The sequence below is a fragment of the Ascaphus truei genome, chromosome 3 (genome assembly GCF_040206685.1).
Source record: "Ascaphus truei isolate aAscTru1 chromosome 3, aAscTru1.hap1, whole genome shotgun sequence".
NCBI classification, from domain to species: domain Eukaryota; kingdom Metazoa; phylum Chordata; class Amphibia; order Anura; family Ascaphidae; genus Ascaphus; species Ascaphus truei.
Window position 1 is genome coordinate 331,268,406 of NC_134485.1, and position 19,843 is coordinate 331,288,248.

Here is a 19,843-nt window from a genome sequence, read left to right on the forward strand (position 1 = left end):
GTGTAAAATACTTGATACATTTCTCTTATTGGTGAAATCTCAACAGCTGTCCAACATTAGGCTCCGATTATACTAATGCACTGCAATGCATGCGTGCGCCTCTGTGACGTCGCAGAGCGACATGCGCACAAGCACATTCTTTTGTGCGTCCGACTGCAGGCTGAAATCTGTTTTTTGATTGGATGGCTGCGTCTCGTGATGCGGTCGTCGCAACCAGAAACAAATTTGGAAAACGCTTCAACTGTCGCCGCATTGCAGTAGCAAGCGACGGTCACGGTTAGGATAAGTCTTTTGAGCGGATGCATAGTATTTGTTTTGGTGCTGCGCGACACACATGTTTCTGTATAATCACGGCCTTAGGTGCTAGCTGATCTATACCATGGCCATGCAAAAGGGCAAGTAGCATAGCGGGAGCGAGTAGCTGCACTTGAAAATGGTCAAATATTATAAGGATTTATTTAACATCGATGTGTTCATATTCCCTAGACATGTTATTGATTTATTTATTCCAGCACACATTCACTATTTAGTTGCATAAATAAGTCTGCCACCGCGCACACAGCAATTCCTCATTGTGACTGCCTCATTTCCCTCTCTCTCCCCTCCCCCTCTTTCCTTGGTTCTTTAGTCTAATATCCGAGCACTCCAGTTTAAGAGGCTGTGTATCTGTGTTCAGGCAAGTAACTGGCCTCTCTTACTGAGCCAGATCCCATTAGGCCTGGGACCCGCTGCGCTCATTGGCGCGGGCGGCAATGTAGCGAGTTCCCCACCAGCAGGGGAATCCTCGCGAGCCGGTCCCGGTCCCCACTGGCTGCACAGCTGACTACACGCTGTGGCGCGTCAGCCGCTAGGAGACACCAGAGAATGGTGTTTCCTAGCGTTGACGCGTCACGTGGTGTGGCTGTGAGCCAATGGGGAGGGGAGGCTGCGGGAGGAGGAGAGGCTTCGGGGAGCGGGGAGGAGTGTGGAGTGAAAGCAGCATGAGTGCCTCTCTGTGTGTGTGTCTGAGTGCGTGCGTGCCTGCCTGTGTGTGTGTATGTGTGTGCCTGTCTCTGTCTGTGTGTGTGTGTGTGTATGAGTGCGTGAGTGCCTGCCTGCGTGTGTGTGTATGTGTGTGCCTGAGTGCGTGCGTGCCTGTCTCTGTCTGTGTGTGTGTGTATGAGTGCGTGAGTGCCTGTCTGTGTGTGTGTGTGTGTGTGTGTGTGTGTGTGTGTGTGTGTGTATGTATGTATGTATGTATGTATGAGTGCCTGCGTGTGTGTGGTTTTTTTACTTACCTGCAGCCCGTGGAGGGAGGGGGGGGAAGAGTAGCGGGTCCCTCCGCTCAAGCCACGCCCCCCCCTCCCTGTCAATCCTCCCACTCCCGCCCACCTCCCGCTCCGGCCCCTCACGTCATGGCCGCGCCCCCTCACGTCATGGCCGCGCCCCCCCCCCCCCGACCCGTTTGGCCACGCCCCCCCCGCTCCGAGAAAAGTATCCTGTAGACCGCAGATCGCGGTACAGCGAGTTGCACGCGCCGCCGGCAAGCAAGCCAGCCGTGCAACGGGACCTTAGCCTTAGGTGTTCATTCAGAGGTTATTATCTGTGTCTCACGGTCATCGCTCCCATATCTTTTAGTGTTTACTCAAGAGGGTAAAAAGGCCACATGATGAGAAGCTGTATCTCGCAGCATGTATCCCTGAATTGTTGAGGCTTTGTACATGTATCTCTGCATCTATGCCCTATTCAATCCAGCCCTAGAGATGACCTCTAAATCCCAGAACCCATCTCCTACGTATAGAAGCCTAGAAGAGAGAAGTTTTGGCCTACATTCTCAAGGCCTTAAGGAGACAGGCTTTATAGACATGCATTTTTTCCTGAGGTGTATGGTCCTAGGTTTGAAATCCATGTGCTGTAGAGATTATTGAATCTGCATCACCCATCTCCTAAACCAGTGGTTTCCAGCCTTTTTTACAATGTGAACCCATGCTAGAAAATGTTTGTTCCCACGAAACCCCTAATTAATCTCGTTGCCTACTCATCAGACTACTGCTAACAACGGTTTGACCAATCCCAGGTAGCATAGTATCCTAGACTTCTGGGGCAAGACACGCTTAATAAGGCCCCAAACTACATGTCACTGTGTGCAGACAGCATGCGGGGTGTAGCTTCCAAAGTCACCCCACAATTCCTTGCTGCTGTGGATGCAAAGCATTGTGGGGATTGACTTCGGAGGCTGCTACCGTCATTGATATACAGTCCAATACTTAAGTGCACAGTCCCCACATATGGTCTCAGGAACCCACTATACAGCTTAGGATCTGCCACTATATATTTGTGGGGAGAAAGCCCCTTGGAAAACACATTATGAACGCCTGGGGTTCCTGAACCCTTCCCTGTTGGGAATCACTGTCTTAAACCATTCAGAGGCTTCAGATTCTGTATTGCCTCCACCCTCTGACTATTCTCTATCCATCCCCTATGAATGAACTTATTTTGCACACAAGAGATACAGGTTACCATTAACATTTCCTTTTTGCCCTGATGCTGTTCCCCTTGGTGTTCTGTATACCTGTTTTCTTGTCTAGCACCTACAGTATTAATACACATTGTATCTAATCCTCATTCCAAGCCCTGGGGGCACCAATAGTGATCAAATGAGTTCAGTCTGCTCCTGACGTGTGCCAAAGGAAACAGTGACAGTCCTATTTATCCAGCTCCCGTCCCTCTCTGAGAGGCACAGCCAGCATATTAACAGAGCCTTATAATGGCGCTATTGTGCTAGGAAACGGATGCCAGAAGTCTGGGTATTCTGTACGCTCTGAGAAGATGTGAAGAGCTCACTTTGCGTTGTATTGCATTTGCTTCCAATATCTATGAATATGTGATAACCCATTCGCTGCCAAATTGCTTCTCCTTCCAGAAGCAAAAGTTGAAAAGCAGCATTTTATGTTTTGGGAAAAGTATAATTAGAAAAAGTATGTGATACCAATTGAAATATATAAAATTATAGGGATAATTAGGTAAGGTTTCTAGTGACAATAACTAGGTAGCACCAGAGGAGAAATTAGGTATTTTTACACCTGGGGAAAATTCCACCAACTGCACCCCCCTCCCCTCAACCCCCATTTTATTTTTAAAGAATCACACACACTCCCCCTCCTAACCCCATTTTCTCGTCCCCTCCTCCCCCCATTCTTTTTCTGCCCTTCCTCATCTCATTCTCTCCCCCCTCCTCCCTCCACTCCCTCTCTCCCCCTCCCCCATCTTTCTCTCCCTCTCCTTCCCCCCATTCTCTCTCTCCCTCTCTTTCCCCCCATTCTCTCTCTATCTCCCTCTCCCCCCCATTCTCTCCCCCATTCTCTTTCTCACCCCCTCCTTCCCCATTCTCTCTCACCCGCCCCATTCTCTTTCCCCTCCCATTCTCTCTCTCCCCCATTCTCTCTCTCACCCTCCCCCAATTCTCCCCCTTCCCCTCATCCTTTTTCTCCTCCTCCTCCTCCTCCTCCTCCTCCTCCTCCTCCTCCTCCTCCTCCCCCCATCCTCTTTCTCCCCTCCTGTCCAGCTTACCCCCCCCCCCCTTCACTCTCACTTCTGCCTCTGGGGAGCACTGTATATTGATAATTAGTATCTTGGCTCAGTCTCTATTTGGCTTAGAGGTATTGGGGTGGTCTCCAATTACGTGCAGGCTTCAGATATTTGTCAATGTGGAATTAATTATCTGTAGCTATTGGCTGGGGCCAATAATGATTTTTTTTTTTTTAGGTTTATATTAGTGGAAGGAGCTTTGGACAGCTGGAACTGTGTAGTCATATTCATTTTAGCTTTATAATGTAGCTTGTCCTTTGCAGCAGGGAACTTCTCTGAACTTTTGATGCAAATGCAAAACACAGGAAGGGCAGCTTTAAAACAGCTGTGCCAATGTGTATCTTTCCCAACCTTTTCCAGTCTCCATCTCTCACAGCACAGATATTTTCAACAAACCTAAATTAACCTCCAAGAACACAACAACCCTTCTCTTTGTAGGTCAGAGAGTCGTTGCAGCAACTTTGTTTTGATTCAGGGTCCTATTTGTCTTTCCTTTTTGGTGATCAGAATGCACTGACACACAGTGTATGCGCATTTGCATGTCATTACCCAGAATCCCTGGCTGCAGTGGAAGCACTGTATGCAACGAGATAATGGAGAAAGGCAGGTTTGTGGGCCTTTCTGAGACGTGACTGTGCTCACAAGTGGTATTTGTATTTGTTGTAATCAAAATGCAATTCCTTAACATGGTAGATCCAGTGGTGGGTGCCCCATACAATATACTTGTTTTTTTTTTGTTTGTTTATCTGGTGTACTATTGAGTTCCTTATACTGTACATCATTGTCTTCTTTGCTGGTATAATGAATGCTCCCTACGCTCAACATGCGCAGGTCTGCGGTGTATACCGATGTGACTGCCACCTTTCCAGCTTCAATATTTCTATGGATTGCAGATTTTCTTTTCTCATAAGTCCGGAAATATTGTCTTTCAAATATAACCTTGTAATAAACCTTAATAATAATCACTTGTATTTTATATAGCGCTTTTCTCCCAATGGGACTCAAAAGCGCTTTCCAATTACAGTAAAGCTCTACGCAGCACATAGGATTGATACAGTCCCTGCCCAGATGAGCTTACAATCTATGTCTTTGGTGCCTGAGGCACAGGGAGATAACGTGACTTACCCAAGGTCACAAGGAGCCGACACCGGGAATAGAACCAGGTTCCCCTGATTCAAACTCTGTGTCATGTTTTCAGTCCATGCCTTTACTCATTGAGCCGCTCCTTCAGCATTCCAAACAGTTCTCTTTTTCCACTCAATCAAACTTCTCATTAAACACAAATCTAATGTCAAGCAGTGGCCAATGGTTTAAGGGTACATTCAAAAATTCCACTCCCATAAAAGTAATATGCCATCTACAGGGTGTGTGTGTGTACATTATGCGGGTCTGTCACATGGATTCCATGCAGTACGCGTTCTCATTATCATTCTGACCAAGCGGCGTTTAGTCTTTCACTGACCCGCTGAACATTTTATATACTTATGCAGAGGACTCTGTGACGTCCCTGATTATCCAATATACATCAAATCTAATATAAATAAACATACTAGACAATCTGAATAACTGTTGTTAATGAAGATCTCTCCACCACATATTTCTATCAATATAATGTAACCTTTTATTGCCTTCTGTGAATTTTTAAATTAAGCACATTAGAAGTACATTAAATAAAGTAACGCTTGTCAAATATCCAACATTAATATATTGTTTTTTGAAACCCCTGGTGACATTTCATGGCACCCCAGAGCCCCCCATACCCCACCCCCTCTCCCCCCCTCATCCCCCGCTGTTCTAACTCCTAAATTAACAGTATTAATAGAAGCGTGAGGGAATTAGGGCATTAAAGGTTCAATCCCACCAAATGAAATCATGGTGGCAAAGTAAACAAAATGAAACAAGTCTAACTACTTAAATATATATTTTTAACCTTTGATGTCGACAGCAAGGAAGTGTGATGGTCCTCGGCGGTACAGAACACCACTACTTTTTTTGTATGTGCAATCCCAGAGTAGCCATTTTTTTATTGGCCGACTAATAATTCCACTTTCCGTTTGAAGAAAAAAAGGATTTATTTTTGGACGCCCCTCTGCCTTCTAAGCACAGTTACATAGTTACATAGAAGATGAGGTTAAAAATAGATATATGTCCATCAAGTTCAACCTATGCTAAATTTAGACGACCGATACTTATGCTATATTTGTATTTACAGTATGTTGATTCAGAGGAAGGCGAACAACAAACCCAGTGAAACATCATCCAATGATGTCTCCTAAGAGGAAAAAAAAATTCCTTTCTGACTTGGTCTTGCCAATGCTTTATACAGGGACATAGTTATGTTTACTTCCCTTCCATCCTTTCCCCTTTTAATGCAAGATAAGATTTTGTTTGCTTTTGCCGCTACTGCATGACTTTGGGCACTATTGCTAAGCCTGCTGTCTACAAGCACTCCCAAATCCTTCTCCATCAAGGATTCCCCCAATTTATCCCTATTTAATTTGTAAGTTGCCTGTTTATTCTTGCATCCCAAATGCATAACCTTACATTTATCTGTACTAAACTCATCTGCCATTTACCTGCCCAACCTTCCAGTCTCTCCAAGTCCTTCTGGAGAGAAATTACATCCTGCTCTGATTCTACTATCTTACACAATTTAGTATCATCACAAAAATTGAGACTTTGCTCTCTCTGCCAAACTGAAGATCATTAACAAACAAGCTAAAAAGCAAGGGTCCCAGTACCGATCCCTGAGGTACTCCACTCACAACTTTAGCCCAACCTGAAAAAGTTCAATTTATGACAACCCTCTGTTGTCTATTCTTCAACCAGTTTTCAATCCAGGTGCATATATTTTTACCGAGTCCAATTTGCTTAATTTTGTCATATCCTCTTGTGTGGAACCGTATCAAAAGCTTTTGCAAAATCCAAGTAGACCACATATCAACTACATTACCGTGGTCTAAATTCCTACTTGCCTCCTCAAAGAAAATAATAAGATTAGTTTGACAAGATCTATCCTTCATAAATCCATGCTGACGGTTACTATTCATTTTGTTATCCATTAGGTATTTCTGAATATTATCCACTACTAAACATTCAAGTAGCTTCCCCACTATTGAAGTCAGACTTACAGGTCTGTAATTCCTCAGTTGTGATCTAGGTCCCTTTTTAAATATAGGCGCCATGTTGGCTTTATGCCAATTTTGTGGTACTGAGCCTGTGGAAATGGAGTCCTTGAATATTAAATGTAATGGTTTGGTTATTACTGAACTTGGCTCCTTAAAAACTCTTGGATGTATGCCATCATGGCCAGGTGCCTTATTTACTTGAATTTTATCAAGCCGCCTGTGAACTTTTTCCTCAGTTAACCAATTATTTGTTAATTTAGAGGTTTTGGCTTCCTCCTGCAGCACTAGTATTGCAATTGATTCTTCCCTGGTCAATACAGAGGCAAAAATGTGTTTAATACCTCTACTTTTTCATTATCTCCAATAATCTGCCTGCACATCTCACACTGAAAGGGTGCTATATTTTATTTTCTAATTTTTTGTTATTAAGGTAAATTAAAGATCTTTTTAGGGTTGATATTACTTTCTATTGCAATCCTTTTTTCATTGTCCATTTTTGCTAATTTGATTGCACTTTTGCAACTTTTGTTACATTCCTTATCCTGATACAATGCTGATATGATGTCTGATATAGAATCTGATATGATGCCTCCGTCCCTTCTGACTTTAAGATTCTAAACGCCTGCCTCTTCTTTTCCATTTCCTCCCCTACCTGTTTATTTAACCACATTGGTTTAGACTTATTTCTTTTATATTTATTATCCAAGGGTATTCAATGATAAGTGTTATTTTCTAACAATGTTTTATGTGATGTATGGATATTCCTAAAATATATGGCCAGAAAAGCTTTTCCTCTGTTTTAGATAAATGAAGGATCTTTAGACGTTGGACACACGACCACTATATATTTTTTGTGGACCACCCTTACCACTGGATGTCTTGTAGTGTTTTTACAACTTTTGCCTAATCTCTTTTGTAATCTGACTGTTTTTAAGATGTTCTAAGTACAGGCCACTTGTGCACCCAGACTCTTTCCCCTTTATTTAGTTTATTCTGCCATCATTATGGTAAGTCGGCTGCCATCGTTAACCAAAAAGATAAAGGGAAGGAACTCTAGTTATCCGACCAGGTGGGAATGAAACGGATCCCCAGAAAATGCAAATGGATACATTTTACACCAAAAGCAAATAAGTGAAAAATGTTCTTCAAGGAAGATTTGAATCTTTTAAATAAGCCATTACATAGATACAGGCAGTCCTCGGTTATCCAACGGAATCCGTTCTGGAAGTAGCGTTGGATAGTGAAACTGTTGTAAAGTGAGTCCCATGTTAATCAGTGGCGGAGAGCGTCGGATAACGCATTCAGGCGTCGGATAACGCATTCCGGCGTCGAAAAACGGCCCTTAGGGTTGCATTGCAAAGTGATGGATATGCCATTCGTTGTTAAGTGAAACGTTGGATAACGAGGACTACCTGTAAATGCTATTTATTTTATATTTCTTTTTGCCTGTTATGTGGAGCAGACCTTTTTACGCTAATTCAGGAGGGAGTCAACAGCTGTACTGCTATTGATGGTTTTTTAATGCAAATTCTGCAAGTTAAGGGAGCTTTGTGCTGTAGTGGACATGAAATGCTGCCGTCTTTGTATACTGAATGACTCTTTACCTGCTTCTTTCCAACCCCGCCTGTGGTTCCAGATCCCTTTAAACCGTTCATCATATTTTCAAACCGCCACGAAATTCGCCGCATAGATTTGAACAAGGGGGATTACAGCGTCCTGGTGCCAGGCCTGAGGAACACCATCGCTTTGGATTTCCACTTGAACCAGAGCTCCCTCTACTGGACAGATGTGGTGGAGGACAAGATATACCGCGGAAAGCTCTCTGAGAGCGGTGGTAAGAGAGGCCTCCCTTCTATGACAAAGCATTGATACAGACCCCTGTAAGGGTGTAAGCAGGACTTTGGCTGGGATAGGACATTTTTGGGTGTTGCTGAGGAGGACATTTTTGGGTGTTGCTGAGGGTACAAATCGAAGAGCACCATGCCTTTGTGGTTATGGATTAGAAGTGACCTTGCATTGCACAAATACAGTTTAGTTATATTCAGTGCCAGTGTATAGTGCTGTCAGGTCATAATCTGTGACAGTGACACAGAGTACAAGTTGGAGGAGGTGAGGGGGGTGACATGAGGGGGGTTGGCACATGGGGGTGAGGGAGGAATGATGGGGGCCAATGGGCGGCAGTCCCTACCTTCTCCTCTGTGCTTGATCACCACTGCCACACCCTCTTTCCCAGCCTGCTCATGTGTAGATGCTGCCTCTATATGCAGCTGTGCAGCGTAGGAGCATAAAGGCTCCATCCCGGATGCCCAGCGCGTTCCGCATTCAGTGACCTGATTTTATGGGTCAGGCATTTGGAGTTGTAGAGCAAAGCCCTTGCATGCTTAGGTCTTACCCAGGCTAAGCCCCTGGGCCCTTGGCCAATTCAATGTAACAAATCAAGAATCTGTAATTGTCACTCGCTCCCTCAGAGCCATCATGGGCACTCATCCTACAGAGAATACATTGCACAGAGTTACTTTTTTCCATATTCATTAGGGACACATGTTTTTAACAACTCCCAAACACAGAGACATTAGGTACACATGCATCATGCCATTTCCTAAAAGACATCAAGGACACCTACCCTTCCACCTGCACACACATCACTGACACACACTATTAGCTTCATCCATCAGTTGCCTTAGTGCAAATGTTCTCCTCTGTCATGTGAGAGAAAACAACATATTCTTTTCTGTTCCATATGTTTTTGGTGCCTGCATTACTCCCAGAAATAACAGAGACATTATACCATTATCACTTCAGTGCTAGAGAGGCCTGCAATACATTGGGGCTGATAGGGTGTTGAATGGAGAAGAGTGGTTGAAAAGTAAGTCAGGACTAAGCGGTGATAATGAAGCGTCTGTCTAGTACCACAGTTCAGAACCCCGCCTAGAGAGGAGTCTGGTCCGGATTTCACATTAAGCGCTGCTTAATGATACCCTTCCTTGCCGGAAAACATTCATCATGATACAAGAGTTAATTAGCATTCAGAGCTTGCTGTTGATACTAATTATAGTCTAACTGCAATTATGAGGATAAGGGGAAAACAAAAAATGCAAATTATCCCTCTGCCCTGCACACACAGGTCTGCAGTGTATCCCAAAAGTGGGCTGAAGCAGAACTTTGTTCTGACTTGGTGAAACCCTTCCTTGTTAGAGGTGCCTGGTAAAGGCTTTGCAGGCCTCTCGGGCAGTGGAGGGGCTGGCATTCCCAACTCCTTTTGTAAAACATTTCATGAGAAAAGACGAGATGTGTGGGAGAAAAAGCTGTGTACGCTGTTTGCCTTGATCGTTTTTAAACTAAACATCTTTATTTCTAGTATGTATTTTAGTACGTTTTTAGTGATGTTGTGTCTTGCTAAAATTGGAAGTTGGCACACCTCATAGTAGTAATAGTAGTTTAGTAGGAGCTGCTAATGAACACAGCACTGTACGTACAATAATAGAATATAGGCACAATTACTCTGTCTCAAACTGCTTACAATCTAATTGTGGTGCTTGAGAGGCACAGATGGACATGTAGAGGAATGTAAACACATGCAGTTCATAGGCTTATGACACCACCCATAGGCAAGGCTATTACCAAACCTTTGACTGGGTGGACACTGCGAGTAGAGACTAGGACAGTGGTGGGCAGCATGATATACAAGGGCCACAAGTGCGCCCTTCAGACCCTAAAAGAGGCCCATATAATCCCTCCATATAACATCTCTCTGTGCTGATATCCCCCCAACCCCCACCCCCTCTCTTTCGGCTGATCTCTTCCCCCCTCTCTCTGTGTGCTGATCTCTGCCCCCTCTCCCATTGTGCTGATCTCTTCCCCCCTCTCTCTGTGTGCTAATCTCTGCCCCCTCTCTCATTGTGCTGATCTCTTCCACCCTCTCTCTCTCTGTGCTGATCTCTCTGCCTTCTCTCTCTGTGCTGATCTCTCTGCCTTCTCTCTCTGTGCTGATCTCTCCCCATCTCTCATTGTGCTGATCTCTTCCCCCTCACTCTCTGTGCTGATCTCTCCCCCCTCTCTCTCTGTGTGCTGATCTCTTCCACCCACTCTCTCTGTGCTGATCGCTTCCCCCTCTCTCTGTGTGCTGATCTCTTCCCCCTCTCTCTGTGTGCTGATCTCTCCCCCTCTCTTTCTGTGCTGATCTCTCCCCCTCTCTCTCTCTCTGTGCTGATCTCTTCCCCCTGTCTCTCTGTGCTGATCTATTCTCCCCTCTCTCTATCTGCTGATCTCCGCCCCCCCCCTCTCTCTGTTCTAATCTCTTCCCCCTCTATCTGTGTGCTGATCTATCCCCCCTTTCTCTCTGTGCTGATCTATACCCACTTTCTCTGTGTGCTGATCTCTTCCCCGTCTCTCTCTGTGATGATCTCTGCCCCCTCTTTGTGTGCTGATCTATTCCCCCCTTTCTCTCTGTGCTGATCTCTCCCCTCCTCTCTATCTGCTGATCTATGCCCCTCTCTCTCTGTACTGATCTCTTCCCCCCATTCACAGTGTGCTGATCTTTCACCCCTCTCTCTCTGTGCTGAGCTATCCCCCTCTCTCTCTCTGTGCTGATCTACTCCCCCTTTCTCTCTGTGCTGATCTACACCCCCTTTCTCTCTGTGCTGATCTATACCCCCTCTCTGTGTGCTGATCTATTCCCCCCTTTCTCTCTATCTTCTGATCTCTGCCCCCTCTCTCTCTGTGTGCTGATCTCTGCCCCCTCTCTCTCTGTGTGCTGATCTCTGCCCCCTCTCTCTCTGTGTGCTGATCTCTGCCCCTTTCTCCCTGTGTGCTGATCCCTGCCCCCCTGTCTCTGTGTGCTGATCTCTGCCCCCTCTCACTCTTATCGGCTGATCTCTGTCCCCCTCTCTCTCTGTGTGCTGATCTCTGCCCCCTCTCTCTCTGTGTGCTGATCTCTGCCCCCTCTCTGTGTGCTGATCTCTGCCCCCTCTCTCTCTCTGTGTGCTGATCTCTGCCCCTCTCTGTGTGCTTATATATTCCCCCTCTCTCTCTGTGTGCTGATCTCTGCCCCTCTCTCTGTGTGCTTATCTATTCCCCCTCTCTCTCGGTGCTGATCTCTTCCCCCTTTTCTCTGTGTGCTGATCTCTTACCCCCTCTCTCTCTGCTGAATTCTGCCCCTTCCCTCTGTGTGCTGATCTCTTCCCCCTCTGTGCTGATCTCTTTCCCTTCTCTCCCTCTGTGCTGATCTCTTTCCCCTTTCTGTCTGTGCTGATCTCTCCCCCTCTCTCTGTGCTGATCTCTCCCCCCCTCCTTCTCTCTGTACTGCTCTCTTCCTCCCCTCTCTATGTGCTTATCTCTGCCCCCTTCTCTCTGTGCTGATCTCTTCTCCCCTCTCTCTCTGTGCTGATCTCTGCCACTCTCTCTGTGTGCTTATCTCTTCCCATCTCTCTCTCTGTGCTTATCTCTTCCCCCTCTCTCTCTGCGCTGATCTCTGCCCCCCTTCTCTCTGCGCTGATCTATGTCCCCCTTCTCTCTGTGCTGATCTCTTCCCCCTCTCTCTGTGCTGATCTCTTCTCCCCTCTCTCTCTGTGCTGATCTCTGCCCCTCTCTCTGTGTGCTTATCTCTTCCCATCTCTCTCTCTGTGCTTATCTCTTCCCCCTCTCTCTCTGCGCTGATCTCTGCCCCCCTTCTCTCTGCGCTGATCTCTGCCCCGATCTCTGCCCCCTTCTCTCTGTGCTGATCTCTTCCCCCTCTCTGTGCTTATCTATTCCCCCCTCTCTGTGCTGATCTCTGCCCCCCTTCTCTCTGTGCTGATCTCTTCCCCCCTCTCTGTACTGATCTCTTCACCCCTCTCTATGTGCTGATCTCTTTCCCATCCTCTCTGTGTGCTGATCTCTTCCCCCTCTCTCTCTGTGTGCTGATCTCTTCCCCCTCTATGTGCTTATTTCTTCCCTCCTCTCTCTCTGTGATGATCTCTGCCCCCCTCTGTGTGCTGATCTATTCCCCTCTTTCTCTCTGTGCTGATCGCTTCCCCCCTCTCTCTCTGGTCTGCAGCAGGTGAGAGTGCTGGAGTAGCGTATACGGGACACATGGGAGGTACAGTGGGCAAGAATTTTAATGAAGATAGTGCAGAAGATACAAATAAGACTATTTGAGTGATATTTGCAGATTGCTAGTTTACATACACCTGTTGAATGTAGATGTACATAGGTATTTTATCAATAGCCTCTACACATTTGATTTGCACATGTGATTTGTAGATTTGCACATCAACTTGCATCTATATAAATATTAGGACATTTGACAGCATTACTTTTGCATTAACCATGGCTGAACTTCTGTAAATGGTGGCGATTAGGTGTAAAGCAACAAGCTACACTGCCAATGCCCTGCATTTAGTGCCTTCATGCCACTTTCCCTTCCAGAGATACCGAACCCTGAAAAGCCAAGTAATAGGGATTAAAACAATGTCGGTGATTTGACATCAAACCCATCTCGTATTAAGGAGATTTCGCAAAAAAAAAAAAAAAAAAGGGTTATTCTTGGGGAATGATCCTGCAGCATTGAATGAATTTAGCTCGAAATAATTTTTCAGGATTGCTGCCTTAAGGCAGAGGATTTTTGACAAATTTCATGTAAAAGTTCTGCATCCCAACCTTGAAGAGGGAGTACGGGGGTGTCCCTATATCCCTCTTGAGCACAACGTGATGTGACAGGTTGTATGGGAAAGAACATAAGTATTAAGACAACGTCCAAGGCTGATGAAGGACCCTTCTAATTCCCTTTAATAATTGGCCGTTTCCTTTACTTGCCACAGCCCTTACCAGCTTTGAGGTCATCATCCAGTATGGACTTGCAACACCCGAGGGCTTGGCCGTAGATTGGATTGCTGGTAACATCTACTGGGTGGAGAGTAACCTGGATCAGATAGAGGTGGCCAAGTTGGATGGCACGATGAGGACGACTCTTCTGGCTGGAGACATTGAGCACCCTCGAGCCATTGCTCTGGACCCCCGAAATGGGTTTGTGTTTCAACCTAGAGGCAGACATATATTAATTGTGTTTAAAAAGACAAGGCTTTAGTAGTAACTCATGAGGTTGCAGCAGACTAGACGAGGTATAAAATGGGCAGCTGTGTCATTAGATTTCACATATATCCCCTCAAGTGGAGTCTTTCATACTCCTGCATTTCACAGACCCGTAAATAAAAATAGATTAATCCATTTAGCATTTATGCAAATCACCCACAAGGCACAATTGAAAAACAAAAACAACAAATACCTGTAAGTCAATAAAACAAAATCTAATTGAAACCAGATTTAGAAAACATGATCCAGTCCTCTGCAGAAATGTGATTTTACTCTGCAGAGTAGATCTCAGGAGACTGTTGTGGTTAAACCATTAGAATTTCTGCAGAATATTGGCACGTCTGACATTTTTCCAAGGAACAAGTCCAAAAAATACGTGACTGGGAATGTACCATAAATTATATTATTGTTTTGGATCCATCCAGTGAAAGAGTGGGTGATTCTTGTAAGTATTATGAAACAAAATGCAAATTGAATACCAGAGTGTGACTTTGAACTCTGTCAGTACTCTGCTAACTAACACTCTCGCTGTCCATTTTAGCAGCCGTTTCATAATTCAAAGTACGTTTAATAGCTTTGGATATTTAGGCCTGAACTGTAAGAAATACATTGACAAATATATATCATGGAGTAATAAAAACACATTGCATTTGTTGGGATCCAAGTAAAAGCCACATTGTAAAAAAAAAAAAGGACATCATGCAGCTGAACTTCCAAAGTTCTCCAGGTACAATACAATGAGATACGGTCACAGTGCGCAATGAATAAAAATGAACTGGATAAGTGGGACTGGCCATTAAACATGCAATTCCAATAAACGCAATAAGTGCGTGGGTTATGTCTTCCAATAAAAACTGGGCCCACAAAGGCATATGGTTTAGACACCTGGCACTGCTCTTATATTACATGGGTGTAGCTTTTCTCTGTTGAACACAAATAACTAAAGGATACATAGGAGAAATACTCCGCAGTGCTATTCCACAAGATAACTTCCGACACTGAAACACATTCTAGCCATAAGACGGGGAAATAAAGTGTCTTCCAACGCAGGAAGAGGTGTTATGGAATAGCACAGTGTAGTAAATAACCGTAATCTCCCTATTAGGTGAAGTACACTATAAAGGGGAAGTCCCGTCTTACTTAAATTTCAACGCCCATTTTAAATTGATATGCACTTTTTGCAAGTCTTTTTTTAAAAATTGGTATCTGCAGTAATTTTTTCCTGTTTTCTGTAAATATTAGTACTCCACAGTTGTGCCTGTAATTTTTTGGGTGGAGTAGTCTGTTAAGGAATACAAACATGACCTGCTACTTGATTGGTTGTGTATTGATAAAATTAGACAAATAATTTCCACTGATAAATTCTGAGTGCTCTGATTTCCACTGGCTTTCTTAATTACTCTTTTTTTTGGGTAGTGCCAGTGTCAAAAAGAGATTTTCTGGGGGGTGCACGCCCGAGATTTTTTGGGGGGTGCGGCAGTAACAGAGGTCCCGCACTCTCCCCCATGGCAATGTGACGTCACATGATCCCACCGCGTCATTTGATCCCAGAGCCAAGCAGGCAGGGGGCACAGGAAGAAAACTAGTGGGACACAAGATTTTTCAGGGGGGCACGGCGGTTGGAGCGGCTCCACGCTCTTCCCCCAAGGCATTTAAATTAATGGCAGGGGATCGCGTGAGACCTCTGCAACTTCACTTACCTTGTTTTCCGCGACGCGTCACCATGGCAAAGTGGCGTCAAATGACGCCGGGGGGTAACGTGACGACACGTGACCCCGCAATGTAATTTGACGCCGAGAGCCGGAGACAAGGCAGGGAGGCGCGAGCAGGGAGGGAAGCAGCCAGCGGGCCGCAGCAAGGAAAAATTGTGCACCCCAGACTTAAGGTATAGAAGGGATACAGAGCAGATGTTTGTTTGTTTCTGTTGATCTCATTTCCCTTGTGTTGCTGCATCCAGAATCCTCTTCTGGACTGACTGGGACGCCAGCTTGCCTCGCATTGAAGCTGCATCTATGAGCGGAGAGGGGCGCCGGACCATCCATAAAGAAACTGGTTCGGGGGGATGGCCAAATGGGTTGACTGTGGACTACCTGGAGGAGCGTATTCTGTGGATAGATGCCAGGTAAAACCTCGCAGCGGTCAAACTCCACGGACAGAGAGGAGTGTGGTTGGGAAATTCCAGGCCAAAAATGACATGGAACATTTCTAGCTTCTAAGAGCGAAGCGTGTATGCGCGACAGCTGGTGCTAAACGCCAGTGTTTGATAGTGTGGAGACTTCCTGTACTCCAAAGTAGAGTTCAATCAATCCATCCTATCTTCAACCAATTAGATGTGTCATATAATATCGCTCTCTGGTTATGTTCTGAACCCATCCGCTGTCATGGAGGCCATCCGCAACAAATGAGTTAACATGCAATATCCTGCATGTGTTTTTTATTTATTATTTTATTTTTATTTTTTTTCAAATAAATCTGTTCTGTAGTATTAGATAATACTTCATTTTTAAAAAAAATTCAACTTAATGCCGTTTTTAATGAGTTGTAATATACTGAGCATCCTGTGATTTCTATTGCAGGCTTTAGCTCACCTCCCCAGCAGTGCAAGATCTTTGTAACACTTTCCTGTTTGTGGTCATTTGTTACCAATGTTCCCAGCAGTTTGAGCTGCAAACTGTAGCAATAGATAATGTGACCTTAGTAATAGTTAAAACATTGCAGCTGCTGAGTTAGGCCGTGTATATAGTAGGTGCGCTCGACAGAGCGTTTGGAGTTGCGCGCAAGCCTGCTGCACAGGCGATATGTGGCCTGTCGGGTCTGGAGGAGGGGACGCGACCAAGAGCAGCTGTGATACAGTTTGTAGGTGTGCCCGTGACATCACAAGAGCAGTGCGCCCTCATTGGCTGAACCGCGCACGTGACCCGGCCGTCGCGCGGCAAAATCAAAAGATTTCGTTTTGCAAAAAAAAACGGTCGTGCGCACACACGCTCTGTGGCCGCGCGCATTGCTTCGCAGGCTTTTGTGTGCGGCGCCCGCGATGTCGCGGTAACTATGAACCCGGGCTTACACGGACAGAAAGATTCACTGGAACTAAAAGGCAGCCATTTAGTGAACCCTGGGAAGCAGGATCTTTGCAGATCGATCTCGGGAGAACAAATTGGTCGTCTGCTTCGGTAGTTAGTATTCTGTAAAGGTAATACAAGGCTGCATATATTAAAACAAAACACAAATATATTTTATAAGTGCCTCTTGGACTGCCTCTTCAAGCAAAACTGTAACATGGCTTTGTTAGTACGTAGCAGTAACATTATTCTGCCTTGCAGTGTGCTGATATCAGTAAAAAATGTATGGATCAACGTAAATAAAAATAAAGTGAGACAAGCAGTTTGTTTTGACACATTGCTCCGTTTTCTGCTTTTAGTTTGCATCAAATGTATGAGAACTTGCAGATTATTTTGATCTCGCCTTAAAGAGGCAATCCAAGTGGCACTTAAATTTAAATATATATATTTATATATATATATATAAAGCAGAAAATAGCCGTGTTAGTCCAGTTGCGATAGTGCAGAATAAATGAGTTCTTCAGTATTAGGTGATACCTTTTTTATTGGACTAACAATTTATGTCACAGGACAAGCTTTCGAGAGTTACAGTATCCTCTCTTCTTCAGGTCAAGCAATACTGATATACAAAGGATTCAATGGCTACACTGTTTTAGCCATTGAATCCTTTGTATATCAGTATTGCTTGACCTGAAGAAGAGAGGATAACTCTCGAAAGCTTGTCCTATGACATAAATTGTTAGTCCAATAAAAAAGGTATCACCTAATACAGTACAGTACTGATAAACTCATTTATTCTGCACTATATATATGCAGCCTTTGATTACCTTTTATTGAATACTCACAGAAGGATATTCATGTTTGTGGTATGGGATGCGTTTCGCTAATAAGTTAGTGGCACACCCCACAAAGTAATCATTGAATGCATTTGCAATGTCAGTGGGGTTTGTCAGAGTAATATCCCCCTTAATGATATTACTTGGTTGTTGATGGTTAGAAGGCTGAAATATATTGTTGATAACCTTCCAGAAGTTAGATGGGTTTGATGTATTCTGGAGGAGATTGTCGGAGTATTATTGTGCTTTTGCGTGCCTTGTTTGCCTTGTGCAAAATAAATTGATGAAAAAATATATATTTTTTTATAATACAAGCTTCCAATAAAACTACCCTATCTACAGTGACTCCCAAATTGTGCAGTTTGGTGTCCAGAAAATGCCATTACCTTCATAGCATGTAAAAAGGGTATTCTAATTATTTAATGCTTATATTATTTCTAATTTGTAAGGCGGATTTTAGAATCGCTCGCTCAGCAGTATTTATACACCACTAGAAGCCTAAATGATTTAAAGGAGCAATCATCCTCCCTAACTAATGTCGGGGGGGAGGGGGGGTTCAGGATTAGAATCTGGTTGTCCAGAGTTGAACCACACAGCTCGGGTACCCTCTGCTTCCCGAGATACTGACTGGTGAAGATACTGATATTATTTCCTGATTTTTAAAGGGGATTTAAATGGTTGCCTGGAATTTGGCAGCCATTTTGTTTCCCCTAAGAGAGACTCCAGTAACTTCACCGGTAAGTATCTCGGGAACCGGGAGGTCTCAGTGTTTGGCTCAGAGGGATCCCTGGGTCACACACTGTTAAAAAACAAAAAAAAAAAATATATATATATACATATATATAATAATAGGAGGAACTGCTACTGTAAACTCGTATAATGTTAGTATCTTGCCCACTGAGAATGTTGTGCATTTTATTTGTTTTGTCTCTAGCTTGTGTGGTTACCATGGTAACCTTTAGACTGCACTGAGCTCTGGGGAAAGCTTCATTTTAATTAATTAATATTTCAAATGCTTTTATCTCCAGAACAAAGCATCAGCATTTAAAAATAAACACAGCTTTGGAAAGGGTAAAACGCGATCTATTCAAATCAAAGTGGAAAATAAAAATGCCCAAGGATGCTTATCAGGGCAGATTGCTGGTTTGGTATTTAATGATTTCCTATTTTCAAAGGCATTTTTGGATGCATTGAGCTTTTAAATTCATTTTGTTGCTGCTTCCCAACGAAAGAAAATGACATTACAATTGCATACCCTTACATTTGGTTTTACATTAATTTAGTAACTGGGTTAGGACGAGAGCGGTGAGAATTGGATGCTCGTTTAAATAAGAGGATCTAATACTTCTTCCTGAGGCAAAAGACTGGTTATTTGAAACTCCATTAGTGACAGACAAGGGGGCTAGAACCTCCTGTCTTAGTGCTCAGAATCTGAAAGAGGAACCAAGAACCCCTGAAATAAAGAGTTAGTTGTTGCTTTGTTTTTGATGTGCATGGAGTATACTTCCTATACTACTAGTATTTAGATAGTGTTTGACTCCTCCTACCTTTTCTTCTCAGGTCAGACGCAATATACTCCGCTAAATACGATGGCTCTGGACACATTGAAGTGCTCAAGGGTCACGAGTACTTGTCCCACCCGTTTGCGGTCACTCTATATGGAGGGGAGGTCTATTGGACAGACTGGAGGACGAACACATTGGCGAAAGCTAATAAGTGGACGGGTCACAACGTGACAGTGGTGCAGCGCACCAACACACAGCCCTTCGACCTTCAGGTGTATCATCCATCCCGACAGCCGATGGGTAAGAGACAGAACAGTGCTGGCTCCTTTAATCTCACATTTCACCAGGGTTGCAATTAGTTCGAGGCATTTTTTAATTCAGTTGTTGAACAAAGGAAGTCATTTAATGATGACTGCTCTGTGACTGCACAAAGGTCACAACTGGGCTAAAAATGCACACAGCTGTTGGATGCTTTTTTTAGCATGACTACAATATTCAAATAACTTAGAAAGTCTATAAAGTTCTGTTGGCATGTCCACACACCGCTATGGATATACTGTCTGGCTCTTCTGTCTCTGTTCCTGAAGAGTTTGTATTATGGGCATCTGTACCATCATTTGGAGTTCTTTGTTTGTCTTTGTTTTTATGTCGTAGCGTATGCATGAACATTTGGAGAAATT

The 19,843-nt window shown here is 44.2% G+C and overlaps 1 protein-coding gene across 2 annotated transcripts in view; it reads left to right on the forward strand.

The window, feature by feature from the left end:
- Positions 1–19,843, forward strand: part of LRP1 (LDL receptor related protein 1) — a 374,671-nt gene that overhangs the window by 251,719 nt on the left and 103,109 nt on the right. For both annotated transcript variants that reach the window (XM_075591499.1, XM_075591500.1), the window contains exons 24-27: positions 8,332–8,529; positions 13,493–13,697; positions 15,721–15,885; positions 19,219–19,463. In XM_075591499.1, the coding sequence (XP_075447614.1) occupies positions 8,332–8,529; positions 13,493–13,697; positions 15,721–15,885; positions 19,219–19,463 (813 nt within the window). The remainder of the gene's footprint in view (positions 1–8,331; positions 8,530–13,492; positions 13,698–15,720; positions 15,886–19,218; positions 19,464–19,843) is intronic.